This window comes from Abramis brama, assembly GCF_963993115.1.
Source record: "Abramis brama genome assembly, chromosome: 20".
Classification (NCBI taxonomy): Eukaryota; Metazoa; Chordata; class Actinopteri; order Cypriniformes; family Leuciscidae; genus Abramis; species Abramis brama.
In genome coordinates, this window is record NC_139982.1 from 1,462,501 (window position 1) to 1,480,610 (window position 18,110).

Sequence of the window (18,110 nt, forward strand, 5' to 3'; positions counted from 1 at the left end):
TCTGGTGTGGAGAGGTCATGACATCATCACTCCAGTGCTGTGGAGAGATCATGACATCATCACTCCAGTGCTGTGGAGAGATCATGACATCACTTCTGGTGTGGAGAGGTCATGACATCATCATATCTGGTGTGGTCTGAAGTCAAAGCACCACCTGACGTGAACTATATTAGGTGTGTTTATGTTGCTGGAAGCGATCACTCTAGTTTTGGGCTGAGGCTGCACACACACACACACACACACACACACACAGGCTGGCTGAACAAACTGTGAGTTTGAGTCGGTGTAGTGTTGAGCAAACACAGCGCTCACTGTAACGTCCTGTAATCTCAGGTGATGAACATCCAATCACACGGAGTGAGTGTGAGTCACGTCTCTGCTGAGATCGCTACAGAGGTCAGAGTTCATCAGGGTTTATTCTTACGCTCAGCCAGTCACGTGCTCCTGAAGGCGTCACCTGTGCTGCTGTTGGTCATGTGACGTGTGCGAGCGCCGCTGAGATCTCTGCGTCCAGTTCCTCGTACTCCGAGCACAGCTGCGGGAGAAAACACACACACACACACTCAGAACTGCATCGATTCACCGTTTAACATCACGCATCCTTTTTTTAAATATTGCTAAACATAAGTTACTCATCACCATATATCAGATATTGTCTAATATTGCCTATCACATTAATCTGACATCGCTAGCTTTTATCTAAATTGTTATCGCTAGCACAGCACGCTAGTTTTCCGTTAGCCTGAGCCTGTTAACGTGCTCTCTCACGCTTTTTACCAGTCCATCAAACAGCTGTGGTGAGTAGGATCAGTCAACAGACACGGTGAGTCATGTCTTCTCCTGTTAGTGTCACATGTTTAGCATAGCCTTCTCCGTCAGCGCTGAGGGCTTCGCATGTGATAAATGCAGGGAGATAGTAAAGCTGGCGGAGAAGATTTCAGAACTAGAGACACGCATCCAAACTTTAATCGAGGTTAATTGTAAGAGTGCTAGAGCTTTAGATACTGCTTTGGATGCGACTAGCATAGTGAACTCTGTTCGGTTCCGGCTGAAGTAGAGCCCGTGCAGCAGGACAACTGGGTGACGGTGAGACGCTATAGTCGCGGGACAAAACACCGCTCTTCCGTTCCGATTATAACTTCAAACAGGTTCTCCCCACTCAGAGAAACACCCACTGAGAACCCTGTTGATTGTGCCCTAGTTATTGGTGATTCGATCACACGGAACGTGAAAATATAGACACCAGCCACCATAGTCACGTTTGCCGGGAGCCAGAGCGCCTGACATCAAAGCAAATTTAAAAGTGCTGGCTAATGCTAATCGTAAATTCTCTAAGATCATTATTCATGTCGGCACTAATGATGTTCGACTACGCCAGACAGAGATCACAAAAAATAACATTAAAGAGGTGTGTGAACTCGCAAGTACGATGTCAAGCACTGTAATTTGCTCTGGCCCCCTTCCTGTCCGCAGGAGTGATGAGAGAGTCAGTAGACTATGCTCACTCAATCGCTGGCTGTCTAAGTGGTGTCCACAAAATTCATAGACAATTGGAAAAGTTTTTGAGGCAGACCATTTATAAAACTGCATAGGATCCTCACTAAAAGTGTACCTGCGCCCGAAAGCAAAAATATAAACCTGTGCGTCCGCCAGAACCTGCGCAGAATCCCCTTTATAAACCCAGTCAGAGGAAGACTGAACGCGCGTCTCCTCCCCGAAATAACCATATGAGCTCACAACACCTCGTTTACTATATCCTCATCTGCATATCATTAGCATATGCATATTCATCCATGTGACACCATGTTTAACGGTACAAGACATTATGAAAATATGAGATACGGATGTGCGTCACATTACATTGATGATAATCGTTTAGTAGCCGACCCTCGCCTTGTTTTGAGTAAATAAATCAAATAGTATAAAATACATTTCAGAGAAAGTTTTTCTCAATCTTTTCCACTGGACAAATAGTATTTTTAATAGATTTATATTTTTAATGGAAACAGATATATTGTGCATTATTTGCACAAAATATTTTCTCAGACAATCTGCTATTATCATGATAAGCAATCCTCTCTGTAGTTCAAGCATTAACACACAGCGTGCCACAGGAAAAGTGTTCAAAAGCAGCGCATCCACTACTAATATTTCTATTTATTAGAATATAAAAAAAAATCTGTAACTTCTCTGTAATTATTTCATGTAATTGAAGTGCTTAACTTTATTAATGAGAGTGGCATATTTAATCTAAATGTGTATATCAGATGTAAAACATAGTTTAAACATTCTTTGATATTCATTTTCTTCAGTGTGTGCCTCTGACATGAGTTCACGAGACACGTGTGTGAGAACTGAGAAGATGACACAGATGGGGCTCGATGTAGTGTTTACAATGGCTCTAAAGCAGTGGTTCTCAACCTTTTTTGGGCCAGCGCCCCCTATCCAATATCCAGGTCCCTGAACGCCCCCCACCCCCAAACTAAGGAGCGAGCAGGAACGAGTGACAGTTAACAGATGAAATAAGTGCAAAATTGTCTTTTATTAATACAACTGAACTATACTCCACAGTGATTCATTAAAAAAAAAGCTATAAACTCCATTGGTGTAGCAATACCAGTGTTTCTCACAGGAGTTTTGGTAAATCTGTGGTGGGTGGACCTCGGGCCTTCTAGGGGGGTTCGGGGACATGCCCCCCCGTAAGAAAGTTTTGTGCATTTTAATGTTAAATTCATTAATCTGGTGCACTTTGATAGTTACAAATTAAAAGCTCCAACCCATATTCAGTGTGCAAATTAAACAAAGAAAAACTCAATCCTCTTTTAGTTGTGTCTGTCTACATTACACTACTACAAAATAATAGTTACAATATTAATCCCATGACAGTAATAGCCATATATTGTAAAACAAATGCACTGAAAAATACAGGACGGTCATTAAACGGTCATTAAAGCGGTAATGTTTGCACTTATAGGTTTTATTACGCATTTAGGAGAGTATTGCAAGAAGCTACTTACATTAACCTTACTTTCGAAAAATAAATAAATACAATCATGATTTTTGGCCTAAAATACCTTGGTATCAGCTTGTTTTCATCAATGGTATTAATACAATTACAATTAATTTGGTTTGTCGTGATTAATTTGTGTTCATAATCAGTAAAAAAAAAAAATAATAATAATAATCTTCTAACAAGAATAAAAACATGAACAACTAAATTATTATTGTATTATTAATTATTTTTATATCTTGAAATTACCCAAGGCAAGCAGCGTTTCCGCTCAGATGTGATGGTGGAAACACATTACCAAAATGTGATTGCAGAATTTAAATTATCCATCAAATTGTCATTTTCTTCTCGCCAGTTAACAATAATGCCTGACCAGTAAATTACTTACAAAGAAAACATTTTGGCATCAGGGATTGTAATTAGTTACTGCCTAAAAATGTAAAAGTTTTACCTTATAAATAGAATTTAGTTTAATTAATTTTAAAATTCGTCGCCAGAGTGTAGGCTATGGGAACATGATTTATTGAAAATATTTGAAAAAATATAAATGTTTCTTATGTCAATACTTTTTAATGGCTTGTCAACTTTCCATTCCTCCGCTACATGCTTTTAGTCAGCGCTGGATTCTAGGCACCACCGGATTGTTGTCAGCGCGAAACACATTTCTGAGCTCGTGAATGCTGATTCTTGTCAGCGCTGGATTCTAGTCAGTGCTTGAGCGCTGGTCTATGACTGCAAAAATAAACGATACATAGCTTAGGGTACATGTCGCATTAAACTGGAAGATTTTAGAATGTTAGGCATTCTAATCTTTTGAATAAGAAATAATATCAAATCGTCAAAATACAACTCGTCAAAACTCCGTGAATCAGCGCGGTGAGAACACTCATTTAAACAGCATACACATACCCGAACTTGACTGCACATCATATTTTTGACATTATTGATACGGCTTTCAGTCGTAATGCGATAGAGATGAACACAAAAAAACCTGCCTAGTGCCTATCTACAACACTGACGGTGGATTTGCGGTCAGGAGAGCGGCTGCTGGACGAATGTTTTTTTTGAGCGCTGCTGACATATTCTTTCACGTGCATAGACGCGCGTGCACACACAATATATCACACTCTGCGCATATGTTTTACAACATAATTTAACAAATACATAGTCCTAACACTTTTTAAATAGCCTACTTAAAGTGTTTATTACAACTAAATTACTAAATGCTTAAAATGAATAAAAGCAAATGAACAAAAAATTGCGATATATTTAAACTCGTGAACGCCCCCCATTAACACATGAACGCCCCCCTTTCAAAAATCTTGCTTCCAACGCCCCCCGTTGTTCTCTGAACGCCCCCGTTGAGAACCACTACTCTAAAGTGTGCACTTCCTGGATGTAGAGAACAGGGGCGGTTCTAGAGGCGGGGCCACAGGGGCCCTGGCCCCTGCTGAAATTTGATTGGCCCCTGATTGGCCCCCGTTCCTAGGGGTGGGAGAAAAAATCGATTCTTAGATGCATCGCGATGCGGACGTGGACGATTCTGAATCGATTCACAAATGTCAAAAATCGATTTTCTAAAAAAATATAGCCTATATATTTTTTCCCTAATAACGTAATATTGACGGAACGCAAAAGGCGGAACTCTAAAGCGGACGTGCAGTGCGCGGACAGTCTGTGGCGTGCACATAACAGAGTCGCGCACATAACAGACCTATGTAACCGACGCATGATGGCTGAGCACCAAATTCGAACAGCACCCTCTTCGTTAAAAGCTAACGTATGGAAAATTGGCAATTTCATTGTTACCTATTTAGTATTTTTTGTATGAGAGCTGCTTTCTGTATTGTTTAGTTTTCACATCAATATACTGTAAACCGATCTGTTATACGTACGTTACACTGCCCTGCAATATGTGCAATGCCAGTCACAAAAAGTTACATTTTGACTGTGCTCTCTGCAGATGTTCATTCACTTTTTTTGTATAAGCTTTTTTTGATTGTGGTATACAGCAAACATTTCAAGTCATAACTCTTTATTCTTTAGTTGTGAATAAGAGCGGCTTTGTATGTTACTAATTATTCAGAATATGCATAAGTCCACAAGCATTATATGAGAGCTGCTGGTACATAATTCTATATTTTTGAACGAAAACTGTTTGTGAATTTGCTACAGCAAAATGTTTTTTTTTTTGTCTGAAGGATTATGCTCATTGGAAATAACAGGAGGATGTGGGATAGAAGTCTATTATTAAATGCCAGAGATTCAGAATATGCTGAAGTTTGTATTAATTTACTACAAGTACGCTGCTAGTACTGGCACACATTTATTTTCCTGTTGGTTCTTTGCAATGTTGGGACAAATGCTGGCAAATGTAACCTTACAGTTGACTTGCCAAATCACTTCCATTTGTTTTATTAATAAAATTAATATAGGAAGTATTGGAAGAAATACTTTGCTTTAAAAGTACCAAGTAGTAAAAAAAAAAAAGTAAAAAAAAGAAGTTGTTACCCTCTGAATCGTAATCGAATCGAATCGTGAGGTGCCTAGATATTCCCACCCATCAATCATCGACGAGAAGAGCAACCGGAGAATTCTTCACAACGATCACAGATGCAATTCCACCCCCAAACAATTAACAATAATTTACTGTTTATAAGCGACGACATGATTATGAAACTTGAAAGGTGGAATTCAGAAAGAAGTGCATTGTGTCCTTTATGCACAGTATAAATAAATGAAAAAAATCATTAAGAACTTTACTGGCTCATAATTTTTTATTAGAGCGTTTGAAAAAGGAATGACTGCCGAAATGTATTTGCACCGTACTGAATAAATTATTTTGTGTGCTTGAATGTACCCTGTATTTGGCCCCTGAATGTAACATGTGGCCCCTTAATGGCCCCTGTTACAGAAAAATCCTAGAACCGCCACTGGTAGAGAAACCAACAAGAGAACGTAAAAGTGCCTTACCAATGCCGCTAAATGAATGGCTTACCTTTCACACTTTTCCATCACATGACCGTGAGCGTCATCTTCTCAGTTCTCACGCATGTGTCGTGGTGATCTCGTGAAGGAATACCAAAAGTCGTTATTTTTGTTTTTTTTGCGCACAAAAAGTATTTCGTCACTTGATAAACTTAAGGTTGAGCCACTGTAGTCACTTTATTAACAATGTCTGTACTAACTTTTCTGGGCTGGCAGAAAAAAAAAACTTTGTTTAAAAATAAACGTCTTTCTCGTTAAACGTCATTTAAATATTTATGAGCCCGAATATTCGAATGCAATATTTCTGAAAAATGCCCATCCCTACTCGCTACATTATAAGAAGAGTGTTATCTAGGCTAATGTTAGTCTTTGTTTATCCCGAGGTTTACTGTGATCAGCCGGATCGGATCTGATGGAGGAGCTGCTCCTAGACACTGCCAGAAGAGTTATTTTAGTCAATAAAGTTTTAAATATAGATATTTTTCTTACACGAACGCGTCGCTTCACTTCAGAAGGCCTTTATTAACCCGCCAGAGCCGCTTCGAGCATGGATGCACTTTGATGGACTTTCAAAAAATATATACCCATTGACTCCCATTATAAGGCACACTCATCTCTATACCTTCACGTGTGAGCATGTGTGTGTGTGTGCGTGTGTGTGTGTATGTGTGTGTGAGAGTACCTGTTTTCTCTGGCTGAGCGTCAGACAGGTGTGTGAGCTCAGAGAGATGCTGCTTATCAGCAGTTTACGGGCCTCCAGCAGGACCTGAGAGAGACACACAGGACAGAAGACTGAAGCTGTGTGAGCGAGTGAGTGAGTGAGTGTTTGTGAGTGAGTGAGTGTGTGAGTGTTTGTGAGTGAGCGAGTGAGTGAGTGTGTGAGTGAGTGAGCGAGTGTGTGAGTGAGTGAGCGAGTGTGTGAGTGAGTGAGTGAGTGTGAATGAATGAGCGAGCGAGTGTGTGAGTGTTTGTGAGTGAGCGAGTGAGTGAGTGTGTGATTGAGCGAGTGTGTGAGTGAGCGAGTGTGTGAGTGAGTGAGTGTGAATGAGTGAGCGAGCGAGTGTGTGAGTGAGTGAGTGAGTGAGCGAGCGAGTGTGTGAGTGAGTGAGTGAGCGAGCGAGTGTGAATGAGTGTGTGTGTGTGAGTGAGTGAGTGAGTGAGCGAGTGAGTGTGAATGAGTGAGCGAGCGAGTGTGAATGAGTGAGCAAGCGAGTGTGAATGAGTGTGTGTGTGAGTGAGTGTTTGTGTGTGAGCGAGTGAGTGAGTGTGTGTGAGTGAGTGTGAGTGAGCGAGTGTGAATGAGTGTGTGTGTGTGTGAGTGTTTGTATGTGAGTGAGCGAGTGTTTGTGTGTGAGTGAGTGTTTGTGAGCGAGTTTGTGAGTAAGCGAGTGAGTGTGTGAGTGAGCGAGTGAGTGTTTGTGAGTGAGTGAGTGTTTGTGAGTGAGTGAGCGAGCGAGCGAGTGAGCGAGTGAGTGTTTGTGTGTGAGTGAGTGAGTGAGTGTTTGTGAATGAGCGAGTGAGTGTTTGTGTGTGAGTGAGCGAGTGAGTGTGAGTGAGTGAGTGTGAATGAGTGAGCGAGCGAGTGTGTGAGCGAGTGTGTGTGAGTGAGTGAGTGAGCGAGTGTGAATGAGTGTGTGTATGTGAGTGAGTGAGCGAGTGAGTGTGAATGAGTGAGCGAGCGAGTGTGAATGAGTGAGCGAGTGAGCAAGCGAGTGTGAATGAGTGTGTGTGTGTGAGTGTTTGTGTGTGAGCGAGTCAGTGAGCGAGTGTGAATGAGTGTGAGCGAGTGAGTGTGAGTGAGTGAGTGTTTGTGAGTGAGTGAGTGAGTGTTTGTGAATGAGCGAGTGAGTGTGTGAGTGAGCGAGTGAGTGTTTGTGAGTGAGCGAGTGTTTGTGAGTGAGCGAGTGAGTGAGCGAGTGAGTGTTTGTGTGTGAATGAGCGAGTGAGTGAGTGTTTGTGAATGAGTGAGCGAGTGAGTGTTTGTGAGTGAGCGAGTGAGTGTTTGTGTGTGAGTGAGCGAGTGAGTGTGAGTGAGTGAGCGAGTGAGTGTTTGTGTGTGAGTGTTTGTGTGTGAGTGAGTGAGTGAGTGAGTGTTTGTGAGTGAGCGAGCGAGCGAGCGAGTGAGTGAGTGAGTGAGTGAGCGAGTGTGTTTGTGAGTGAGTGTGTGTGAGTGAGCGAGTGTTTGTGTGTGAGTGAGCGAGTGAGTGAGTGTTTGTGTGTGAGCGAGTGAGTGAGTGAGTGTTTGTGTGTGAGTGAGCGAGTGTTTGTGTGTGAGTGAGAGTGAGTGAGTGAGTGTTTGTGAGTGAGCGAGTGAGTGAGTGTTTGTGAGTGAGTGAGTGAGTGAGTGTTTGTGAGTGAGTGAGAGAGTGAGTGAGTGAGTGTTTGTGAGTGAGCGAGTAAGTGAGTGTTTGTGAGTGAGTGAGTGTTTGTGAGTGAGTGAGTGAGCGAGCGAGTGTTTGTGAGTGAGCGAGTGAGTGAGTGTTTGTGAGTGAGCGAGTGAGTGAGTGTTTGTGAGTGAGCGAGCGAGTGTTTGTGAGTGAGCGAGCGAGCGAGTGTTTGTGAGCAAGCGAGTGTTTGTGAGTGAGCGAGTGAGTGTTTGTGAGTGAGTGAGAGAGTGAGTGAGTGAGTGTGTTTGTGAGTGAGCGAGTGAGTGAGTGTTTGTGAGTGAGTGAGTGAGTGAGTGAGTGTGTTTGTGAGTGAGCGAGTGAGTGAGTGTTTGTGAGTGAGTGAGTGTTTGTGAGTGAGTGAGTGTGAGTGAGTGAGCGAGCGAGTGTTTGTGAGTGAGCGAGTGAGTGAGTGTTTGTGAGTGAGTGAGTGTTTGTGTGTGAGTGAGCGAGTGAGTGTTTGTGAGTGAGTGAGCGAGTGAGTGAGTGTTTGTGAGTGAGCGAGTGAGTGAGTGAGTGTTTGTGTGTGAGTGAGTGAGTGAGTGAGTGTTTGTGTGAGTGAGCGAATGAGTGAGTGTGTGAGTGAGTGAGTGAGTGAGTGTTTGTGTGTGAGTGAGCGAGTGAGTGTGTGTGTGTGAGTGAGCGAGTGAGTGTTTGTGTGTGTGAATGAGTGTGTTTGTGTGTGAGTGAGTGAGTGAGTGAGTGTGTGTTTGTGAGCGAGTGAGTGAGTGAGTTTGTGAGTGAGTGAGTTTGTGAGTGAGCGAGTGTGAGTGAGTGAGTGTTTGTGAGTGAGCGAGTGAGTGTTTGTGAGTGAGTGAGTGTTTGTGAGTGAGTGAGCGAGTGAGTGTGTTTGTGAGTGAGCGAGTGAGTGAGTGTTTGTGTGTGAGTGAGTGAGTGAGTGTTTGTGTGTGAGTGAGCGAGCGAGTGAGTGTATGAGTGAGCGAGTGAGTGTGTTTGTGAGTGAGCGAGTGAGTGTTTGTGTGTGAGTGAGTGAGCGAGTGAGTGTTTGTGTGTGAGCGAGTGAGTGAGTGTTTGTGTGTGAGTGAGCGAGTGAGTGTGTTTGAGCGAGCGAGCGAGTGTTTGTGAGTGAGTGAGCGAGTGAGTGTTTTTGTGAGTGAGCGAGTGAGTGAGTGTTTGTGTGTGAGTGAACGAGTGAGTGAGTGTTTGTGTGTGAGTGAGCGAGTGAGTGAGTGAGTAAGTGTTTGTGTGTGAGTGAGTGTTTGTGAGTGAACGAGTGAGTGAGTGTGAGTGAGTGAGTGAGTGAGTGAGTGAGTGTTTGTGTGTGAGTGAGTGAGTGAGTGTTTGTGTGTGAGTGAGTGAGTTTGTGAGTGAGTGAGTGTTTGTGAGTGAGCGAGTGAGTGTTTGTGAGTGAGCGAGTGAGTGTTTGTGTGTGAGTGAGTGAGTGAGTGTGTGTGAGTGAGTGAGTTTGTGAGTGAGTGTTTGTGAGTGAGCGAGTGAGTGTTTGTGAGTGAGCGAGTGAGTGAGTGAGTGTGAGTGAGCGAGTGAGTGTTTGTGTGTGAGTGAGTGAGTGTTTGTTTGTGAGCGAGTGTGTGTTTGTTTGTGAGCGAGTGTGTGAGTGTGTGAGTGAGTGAGTGTTTGTGTGTGAGTGAGCGAGTGTTTGTGTGTGAGTGAGAGTGTTTGTGAGCGAGTGAGTGTGTGAGTGAGTTTGTGAGCGAGTGTGTGAGTGAGAGTGAGTGAGTGAGTGAGTGAGTGAGTAAACGAGTGAGCGAGTGAGTGTGTGTGTGAGCAAGTGAGTGAGTGTTTGTGAGCGAGTGAGTAAACGAGTGTGTGTGAGTGAGTGAGCGAGTGTGAATGAGTAAGTGAGTGAGTGTGAGAATGTGTGTGTGTGTGAGTATGAGTGTGTGTGTGCTCTGACCTGCTGCTGTGTGTGTGTGTGTGTGTGTGTGAGAGTGAGTGAGTGAGTGAGTGAGTGAGTGAGTGTGTGTGTGTGTGAGTGAGTGAGTGAGTGTGTGTGTTTGTGAGTGAGCGAGTGAGTGAGTGTGTTTGTGAGTGAGCGAGTGAGTGAGTGTTTGTGTGTGAGTGAGCGAGTGTGTGAGTGAGTGTTTGTGAGTGAGTGAGCGAGTGAGTGTTTTTGTGAGTGAGCGAGTGAGTGTTTGTGTTTGTGAGTGAGCGAGTGAGTGAGTGTTTGTGTGTGAGTGAGCGAGTGTGTGAGTGAGTGTTTGTGAGTGAGCGAGTGAGTGTTTTTGTGAGTGAGCGAGTGAGTGTTTGTGTGTGAGTGAGCGAGTGAGTGATTGTGTGTGAGTGAACGAGTGAGTGAGTGTTTGTGTGTGAGTGAGCGAGTGAGTGAGTGAGTGTTTGTGTGTGAGTGAGCGAGTGAGTGAGTGAGTGTTTGTGTGTGAGTGAGCGAGTGAGTGTGTTTGTGTGTGAGTGAGTGAGTGTTTGTGAGCGAGTGAGTGAGTTTGTGAGTGAGTTTGTGAGTGAGTGTTTGTGAGTGAGTGAGTGAGTGAGAGAGTGAGCGAGTGAGTGTGTTTGTGTGTGAGTGAGTGAGTGTTTGTGAGCGAGTGAGTGAGCGAGTGAGTTTGTGAGTGAGTGAGTGAGTTTGTGAGTGAGTGTTTGTGAGTGAGTGTTTGTGAGTGAGTGAGCGAGTGAGTGTGTTTGTGAGTGAGTGAGTGTTTGTGAGTGTTTGTGAGTGAGTTTGTGAGTGAGTGAGTGTTTGTGAGTGAGTGAGCGAGTGTGTTTGTGAGTGAGCGAGTGAGTGTTTGAGTGTGAGTGAGCGAGCGAGTGAGTGTTTGTGTGTGAGTGAGCGAGTGAGTGTGTGAGTGAGCGAGTGAGTGTGTTTGTGAGTGAGCGAGTGAGTGTTTGTGTGTGAGTGAGCGAGTGAGTGTTTGTGTGTGAGCGAGTGAGTGTGTGTGTGTGAGTGAGCGAGTGAGTGTTTGTGAGCGAGTGAGTGAGCGAGTGAGTGAGTTTGTGAGTGAGTTTGTGAGTGAGTGTTTGTGAGTGAGTGAGAGTGAGCGAGTGAGTGTGTTTGTGTGTGAGTGAGTGAGTGTTTGTGAGCGAGTGAGTGAGCGAGTGAGTTTGTGAGTGAGTGAGTGAGTTTGTGAGTGAGTGTTTGTGAGTGAGTGTTTGTGAGTGAGTGAGCGAGTGAGTGTGTTTGTGAGTGAGTGAGTGTTTGTGAGTGAGTTTGTGAGTGAGTGAGTGTTTGTGAGTGAGTGAGCGAGTGAGTGTGTTTGTGAGTGAGCGAGTGAGTGTTTGAGTGTGAGTGAGCGAGCGAGTGAGTGTTTGTGTGTGAGTGAGCGAGTGAGTGTGTGAGTGAGCGAGTGAGTGTGTTTGTGAGTGAGCGAGTGAGTGTTTGTGTGTGAGTGAGTGAGTGAGTGTTTGTGTGTGAGCGAGTGAGTGTGTGAGTGAGCGAGTGAGTGAGTGTGTGAGTGAGTGTTTGTGAGTGAGTGAGTGAGTGAGTGTTTTTGTGAGTGAGCGAGTGAGTGAGTGTTTGTGTGTGAGTGAACGAGTGAGTAAGTGTTTGTGTGTGAGTGAGCGAGTGAGTGAGTGAGTGTTTGTGTGTGAGCGAGTGTTTGTGTGTGAGTGAGTGTTTGTGTGTGAGTGAGTTTGTGAGTGAGTGTGTGAGTGAGTGAGTGTTTGTGAGTGAACGAGTGAATGAGTGTTTGTGTGTGAGTGAGCGAGTGAGTGAGTGTTTGTGTGTGAGTGAGTGAGTGAGTGAGTTTGTGAGTGAGTGAGTGAGTTTGTGAGTGAGTGAGAGAGTGTTTGTGTGTGAGCGAGTGTGTTTGTGAGTGAGCGAGTGAGTGTGTGTGAGTGAGCGAGTGAGTGTTTGTGTGTGAGTGAGCGAGTGAGTGAGTGAGCGAGTGTGTTTGTGAGTGAGTGAGTGAGTGTTTGTGAGTGAGCGAGTGAGTGAGCGAGTGAGTGTGTTTGTGAGTGAGCGAGTGAGTGAGTGTTTGTGTGTGAGTGAGCGAGCGAGCGAGCGAGTGAGTGTGTGAGTGAGCGAGGGAGTGTTTGTGTGTGAGCAAGTGAGTGAGTGTTTGTGTGTGAGTGAGCGAGCGAGTGAGTGTGAGTGAGTGTTTGTGTGTGAATGAGTGAGTGTTTGTGTGTGAGTGAGTGAGTGAGTGAGTGTTTGTGTGTGAGTGAGCGAGTGAGTGAGTGTGAGTGAGCGAGTGAGTGTTTGTGAGTGAGTGAGTGTGTCTGTGAGTGAGTGAGTGTTTGTGTGTGAGTGAGCGAGAGTGAGCGAGTGTTTGTGTGTGTGTGAGTGAGTGAGTGAGTGTGAGAGTGTGTGTGTGTGAGAGTGTGTGTGTGTGTGTGTGAGTATGAGTGTGTGTGTGCTCTGACCTGCTGCTGTGTGTGTGTGTGTGTGTGTGTGTGTGTGTGTGAGAGTGAGTGAGTGTGAGTGTTTGTGTGTGTGTGTTCTGACCTGCTGCTGTGTGTGTGTGTGTGTGTGTGAGAGTGAGTGAGTGAGTGAGTGAGTGAGTGTGTGTGTGTGTGTGTGTGAGAGCGAGCGAGTGAGTGTTTGTGTGTGAGTGAGCGAGTGAGTGTGTGAGTGAGCGAGTGAGTGTGTTTGTGAGTGAGCGAGTGAGTGTTTGTGTGTGAGTGAGCGAGTGAGTGTTTGTGTGTGAGCGAGTGAGTGTGTGTGAGTGAGCGAGTGAGTGAGTGTGTGAGTGAGTGTTTTTGTGAGTGAGCGAGTGAGTGAGTGTTTGTGTGTGAGTGAACGAGTGAGTAAGTGTTTGTGTGTGAGTGAGCGAGTGAGTGAGTGTTTGTGTGTGAGCGAGTGTTAGTGTGTGAGTGAGTGTTTGTGTGTGAGTGAGTTTGTGAGTAAGTGTGTGAGTGAGTGAGTGTTTGTGAGTGAACGAGTGAATGAGTGTTTGTGTGTGAGTGAGTTTGTGAGTAAGTGTGTGAGTGAGTGAGTGTGTGTGAGTGAGCGAGTGAGTGAGTGTTTGTGTGTGAGTGAGTGAGTGAGTGAGTTTGTGAGTGAGTGAGTGAGTTTGTGAGTGAGTGAGAGAGTGTTTGTGTGTGAGCGAGTGTGTTTGTGAGTGAGCGAGTGAGTGTGTGTGAGTGAGCGAGTGAGTGTTTGTGTGTGAGTGAGCGAGTGAGTGAGTGAGCGAGTGTGTTTGTGAGTGAGTGAGTGAGTGTTTGTGAGTGAGCGAGTGAGTGAGCGAGTGAGTGTGTTTGTGAGTGAGCGAGTGAGTGAGTGTTTGTGTGTGAGTGAGCGAGCGAGCGAGTGTGTGAGTGAGCGAGGGAGTGTTTGTGTGTGAGCAAGTGAGTGAGTGTTTGTGTGTGAGTGAGCGAGCGAGTGAGTGTGAGTGAGTGTTTGTGTGTGAATGAGTGAGTGTTTGTGTGTGAGTGAGTGAGTGAGTGAGTGTTTGTGTGTGAGTGAGCGAGTGAGTGAGGGAGTGTGAGTGAGCGAGTGTTTGTGTGTGAGTGAGCGAGTGAGTGAGTGTGAGTGAGTGAGTGTGAGTGAGCGAGTGAGTGAGTGTTTGTGTGTGAGTGAGCGAGTGAGTGTGAGTGAGCGAGTGTTTGTTTGTGTGTGTGTGAGTGAGTGAGTGAGTGTGAGAGTGTGTGTGTGTGTGTGTGAGAGTGTGTGTGTGTGTGTGAGTATGAGTGTGTGTGCTCTGACCTGCTGCTGTGTGTGTGTGTGTGTGTGTGTGTGAGAGTGAGTGAGTGAGTGAGTGAGTGTGAGTGTTTGTGTGTGTGTTCTGACCTGCTGCTGTGTGTGTGTGTGTGTGTGTGAGAGTGAGTGAGTGAGTGAGTGAGTGTGTGTGTGTGTGTGTGTGTGTGTGAGAGTGAGTGAGTGAGTGTGAGTGTGAGTGTGAGTGTGAGTGTGAGTGTGAGTGTTTGTGTGTTCTGACCTGCTGCTGTGTGTGTGAGCCGCTCATGAACAGCTGACTGAGATCCCTGTAGCAGACGGCAGCTCTGTAGAGGAAGCCAGGAGATCGGATCGCTCGCATCAGGACCTCTGAGTCCAGCGCAGAGAGGATGCTGGGAGATGAGCGCAGACACCGTCAGTGCACACACACACACACACACACACACACACACACAGAAAGCGTTAGTGAAACATGAGTGTGTCTCTCACCTGTAGAAGGCAAACGGCATCAGTCGGAGGATCTGCGGAGACGCCACACGTGACGAGAAACCAGACAGTCTGTGATCTACCAGAGAAGAAGCAGCCAATCACAACAGGGTCACATGATCATGACACGGTGATGAAGTTTGATCACTGATTCTGTTATTCTCCCGTTTATCACGGTGAAGCTGCTGAGACATGATCTGTCCTGTGTAAAGCTGACGCGACTCGTTCCCACCTGACCCAGACTGATCAAACAGCAGCAGCCAATCAGCATCGTGCAGGAGGAGGTGAGCGAGGAGACCCGCGCCGGCGTCTCGGACACGCGTCACACACACGTCATCAGAGCGTGTCTGGGTCGTGTCAGGCGACACCTGTGCGTTCAGCTGAGCAGAGATGAGCTCCATCACACTGTAGAGGAACAGGAAGAGCCACACCTACACCAGACAGGAAGTGCATCAGGACAGGAAGTGCTCTCCCTTGCTGCGTTCCAGTCCAAAATTGTCATGCCCTTCACTCACTAATTTCCCTCTGTCTCGTTCACTCGGATGTACGTCATTGCGAGTGCCCACTACTGGCGGAAACTGCGGCGGGCTGAACTGGAACGTCCTAAGCTCTTGATCACTTGGAATCAGCTGTGGAGTTGATTTATTATTAGGGCCCAAGCCCTGAAAGGGCGAAGGCCCTATTGTTTTCGTAAGGATTATTATTATTATTTTTTTTTTCTTCATTATTTATTTTTTTGCCTTTTTGCCACTTTTGGGGCCCTTAACATGCTCAAAAACTCTTGAAACTTTGCACACAGGTCAGAACCCGCGGCCATCCCCTGGAATGGGGTCAGAAATCTTGGTCCATATATCAAACACGCTTGCATGTAATAATATGAAACTCAGTACACATATAGATCTCATCGGGCCGCACAACTTTCGTGCTCTAAGTTTTACAAAAGCCCAACAGGAAGTCGGTTATTATACGTTGTTTGGAAAACGCATACAATGGAATGTGAAATACTCCTCCTAGGGAATTCATCCGATCGCCGCCAAACTCGGTGTGAATGAAGTCAAGACATTGAGGATGAATTCTTGCGAACGGATTTTTGATATCTCGAACGGTTTGGCCGTGGCGAGGAAACAAATTTATGGCGAATAATGGGACACAGGAAGTGTGTTATAACTTCTGCATACATTATCTGATCTTGCTGAAACTTCAGCAGTGTGTTCGTTGTAAGAGGCCGATCACATGGATGTGACTATTGTGAGTCAAAGTTATAGCGCCACCAACTGGCAGCAGGAAGTGTGTCACTTTCAAAATGCTTTGAAATCACCCTCTTATTTTTACCTGATTTGCTTCAAACTTTATGTGTATAATGTAGACACACGGCAGATGTAGACCTGTGAAAGGATTATTGATATCTTAGATACTGTTGCCGTGGCAACGCATCAAACTTTAATATTCTTTTCAGATGCTTTTGAGACTCTTAGCATGCTTGAAATTGGATGAAACTCGACAGACACATCACATTTATTAGCCAGTAGACATATGAAAAGTTTCAGAAACGGGCGTGGCAGGGGGGCTCAACAGGCTCAACAACAGCTACTATGGTCGGGCAAGCTAAATTCTCTTTCAGGTAGGCGGCCTATACTAGTTATGTGACGGTGAGAATATCATTTTACCACCGGTTAATCGACGTGTGACACCGCTGGGGGCTTTTGAATCGCTAACTTAAAAACGAAAGTAAAATATGTTTGTCCGCACTGACATTGATAATGGTGGGGAGCAGAGGGAGCGTTTTCAATGAATTCCTATGGAAGTAGGAATGAACTAAAAAACTTTTGCTCTTCTCTGCTTGTTCCTCGCTGTGGATGCGCACCATTATAAATGCCCGTGCAGCCGTGAGCATTTTAGTTTAATTTTAAAGTTAGCACCATAAAGTATATTTTTATGTCTCCACTGTTCAATCACGCCCACGCCACACACACACACACACACACACTCCAGCATTGCAATCTTGACATCGCAGCCTGTTCATTATAGCCCTAATAAAATATAATAATAAAATAGTTAACCTAACATATCAAAATTACACTACTCTGTTTAAATAGTCAGTAGTACAATTTGTACCATTTTTTTTTGTGAAGTGACAAGACAGAAAATATTACTTGTCTGATGTATATATCTTTTGTTACACATATACATATATATATACATATATATATATATACATATATACATATATATATATATACATATATACATATATATATATATACATATATACATATATATATATATATACATATATACATATATATATATATATACATATATACATATATATATATATATACATATATACATATATATATATATATATACATATATACATATATATATATATACATATATACATATATATATATATACATATATACATATATATATATATACATATATACATATATATATATATATAGCAGCTATATTTTACATTTGTTTTTTCCTTTAAGAATTTGTTTAATGCAGTATCCAAATGTATATATGGTGTTTGGGTTGTTTTAAATTAAAAAAATTTGAATCAATATATCATAGAGTTGTTTGTTGTGGTGGTGATTAGATGAGATCTGTGGGGACGTCACAATCGTACTGCATTGTGGGACATGAAGTGGGTGCCTGAAGTGTACATATGAAGTAGACTCGCTCCCTCGGTCAAAATCGAGGGAACGAGGGTCTGTCCATATAAACCTCCCTCGTCCACTTCACCAAGTGGAACGCACTTCAAAATGGCGGCGGGGATTCCCCCGAGGGGAAGTGCTTAGGGAAGTTCGCAAGTGCGTGTCTAAAGTGGACTGGAACGCAGCACTAGTAGGCCTGTGAGATCATGTGACTGACCTGATCCTTGTCGTCCAGCTGTGAGAGGACTCGTCTCCTGCTCTCGCATCTCCTGAGGACGCTGTGCAGAGCCGCGGCCAGCAGCCATGATGGAGCCGCCGGAGCCACGGACGCCAGTCCTCCGATCAGCCTGACACACACACACACACACGTCAGAGAGGAAGCAGCCGATCTTACAGTCACAGGCTTTTAAGGCCTAAGGGGTCAAAGGGGACATCGCCCCCCAGGAAAGACTTTGTGCGATAAATGGGAGTTTTTGCTAAATTGAGTTTCCATTGAGCGTATTTCTAATTTGCAATTTCAATTTGCGCAATTTGAAGGGTAATGGAAACGCGGCTAGTGTCTGAGAGTAGGTTCCTTAGACCATCAGGAGATTTTATTCCTGTAAATCTAGTTTTTCCAGTTAATTCTCAAGTATGGGCACTACTCTGGATATAAAGTGAATATGGATAAAACTGAGGCCATAGATGTTAATGGTCAAATTTCAAAACAAATCCAAATTAAAAGCAGGTTCAAATGGCCCAAGAATGGGTTTAAATACTTGGGCATCTTTATTCCCTCGTCTTTGGACCAGTTATACGATACAAACTATAAAAAGGTGATTACAAATATTAGTGAAGATTTAAATCGTTGGACAGCTCTCCCTCTCTCTCCGAGATTACTCTTTGTTTCAGATGTTACCCATAGAAGTGCCAAAATCTGTCTCTGATTTGCTTAATAAAATCATTTCTAAATTTGTTTGGCAAGGAAAACGGCCAAGAATAAGGCTTAAAATAATACAGTCGCCTAAAACAAATGGCGGGCTGGGACT

The 18,110-nt window shown here is 44.1% G+C and overlaps 2 protein-coding genes across 2 annotated transcripts in view; one reads left to right on the top strand and one right to left on the bottom strand.

Annotated features, from left to right (window-relative positions):
- znf276 (zinc finger protein 276) overlaps positions 1-6,659 on the top strand; it is a 24,888-nt gene extending 18,229 nt beyond the window's left edge. The window contains exon 11 of the mRNA XM_084094938.1: positions 1-6,659. This exon is cut by the window's left edge and continues 933 nt beyond it. The gene's annotated coding sequence lies outside the window, so the exon portion shown is untranslated.
- fanca (FA complementation group A) overlaps positions 398-18,110 on the bottom strand; it is a 70,923-nt gene continuing 53,210 nt past the window's right edge. The window contains exons 36-41 of the mRNA XM_084094931.1: positions 17,300-17,429; positions 14,649-14,847; positions 14,420-14,495; positions 14,193-14,322; positions 6,681-6,764; positions 398-535 (exon numbers count right to left, since the gene is read on the bottom strand). Coding sequence (XP_083951057.1) covers positions 473-535; positions 6,681-6,764; positions 14,193-14,322; positions 14,420-14,495; positions 14,649-14,847; positions 17,300-17,429 — 682 coding nt within the window. The 3' untranslated portion in view covers positions 398-472. The remainder of the gene's footprint in view (positions 536-6,680; positions 6,765-14,192; positions 14,323-14,419; positions 14,496-14,648; positions 14,848-17,299; positions 17,430-18,110) is intronic.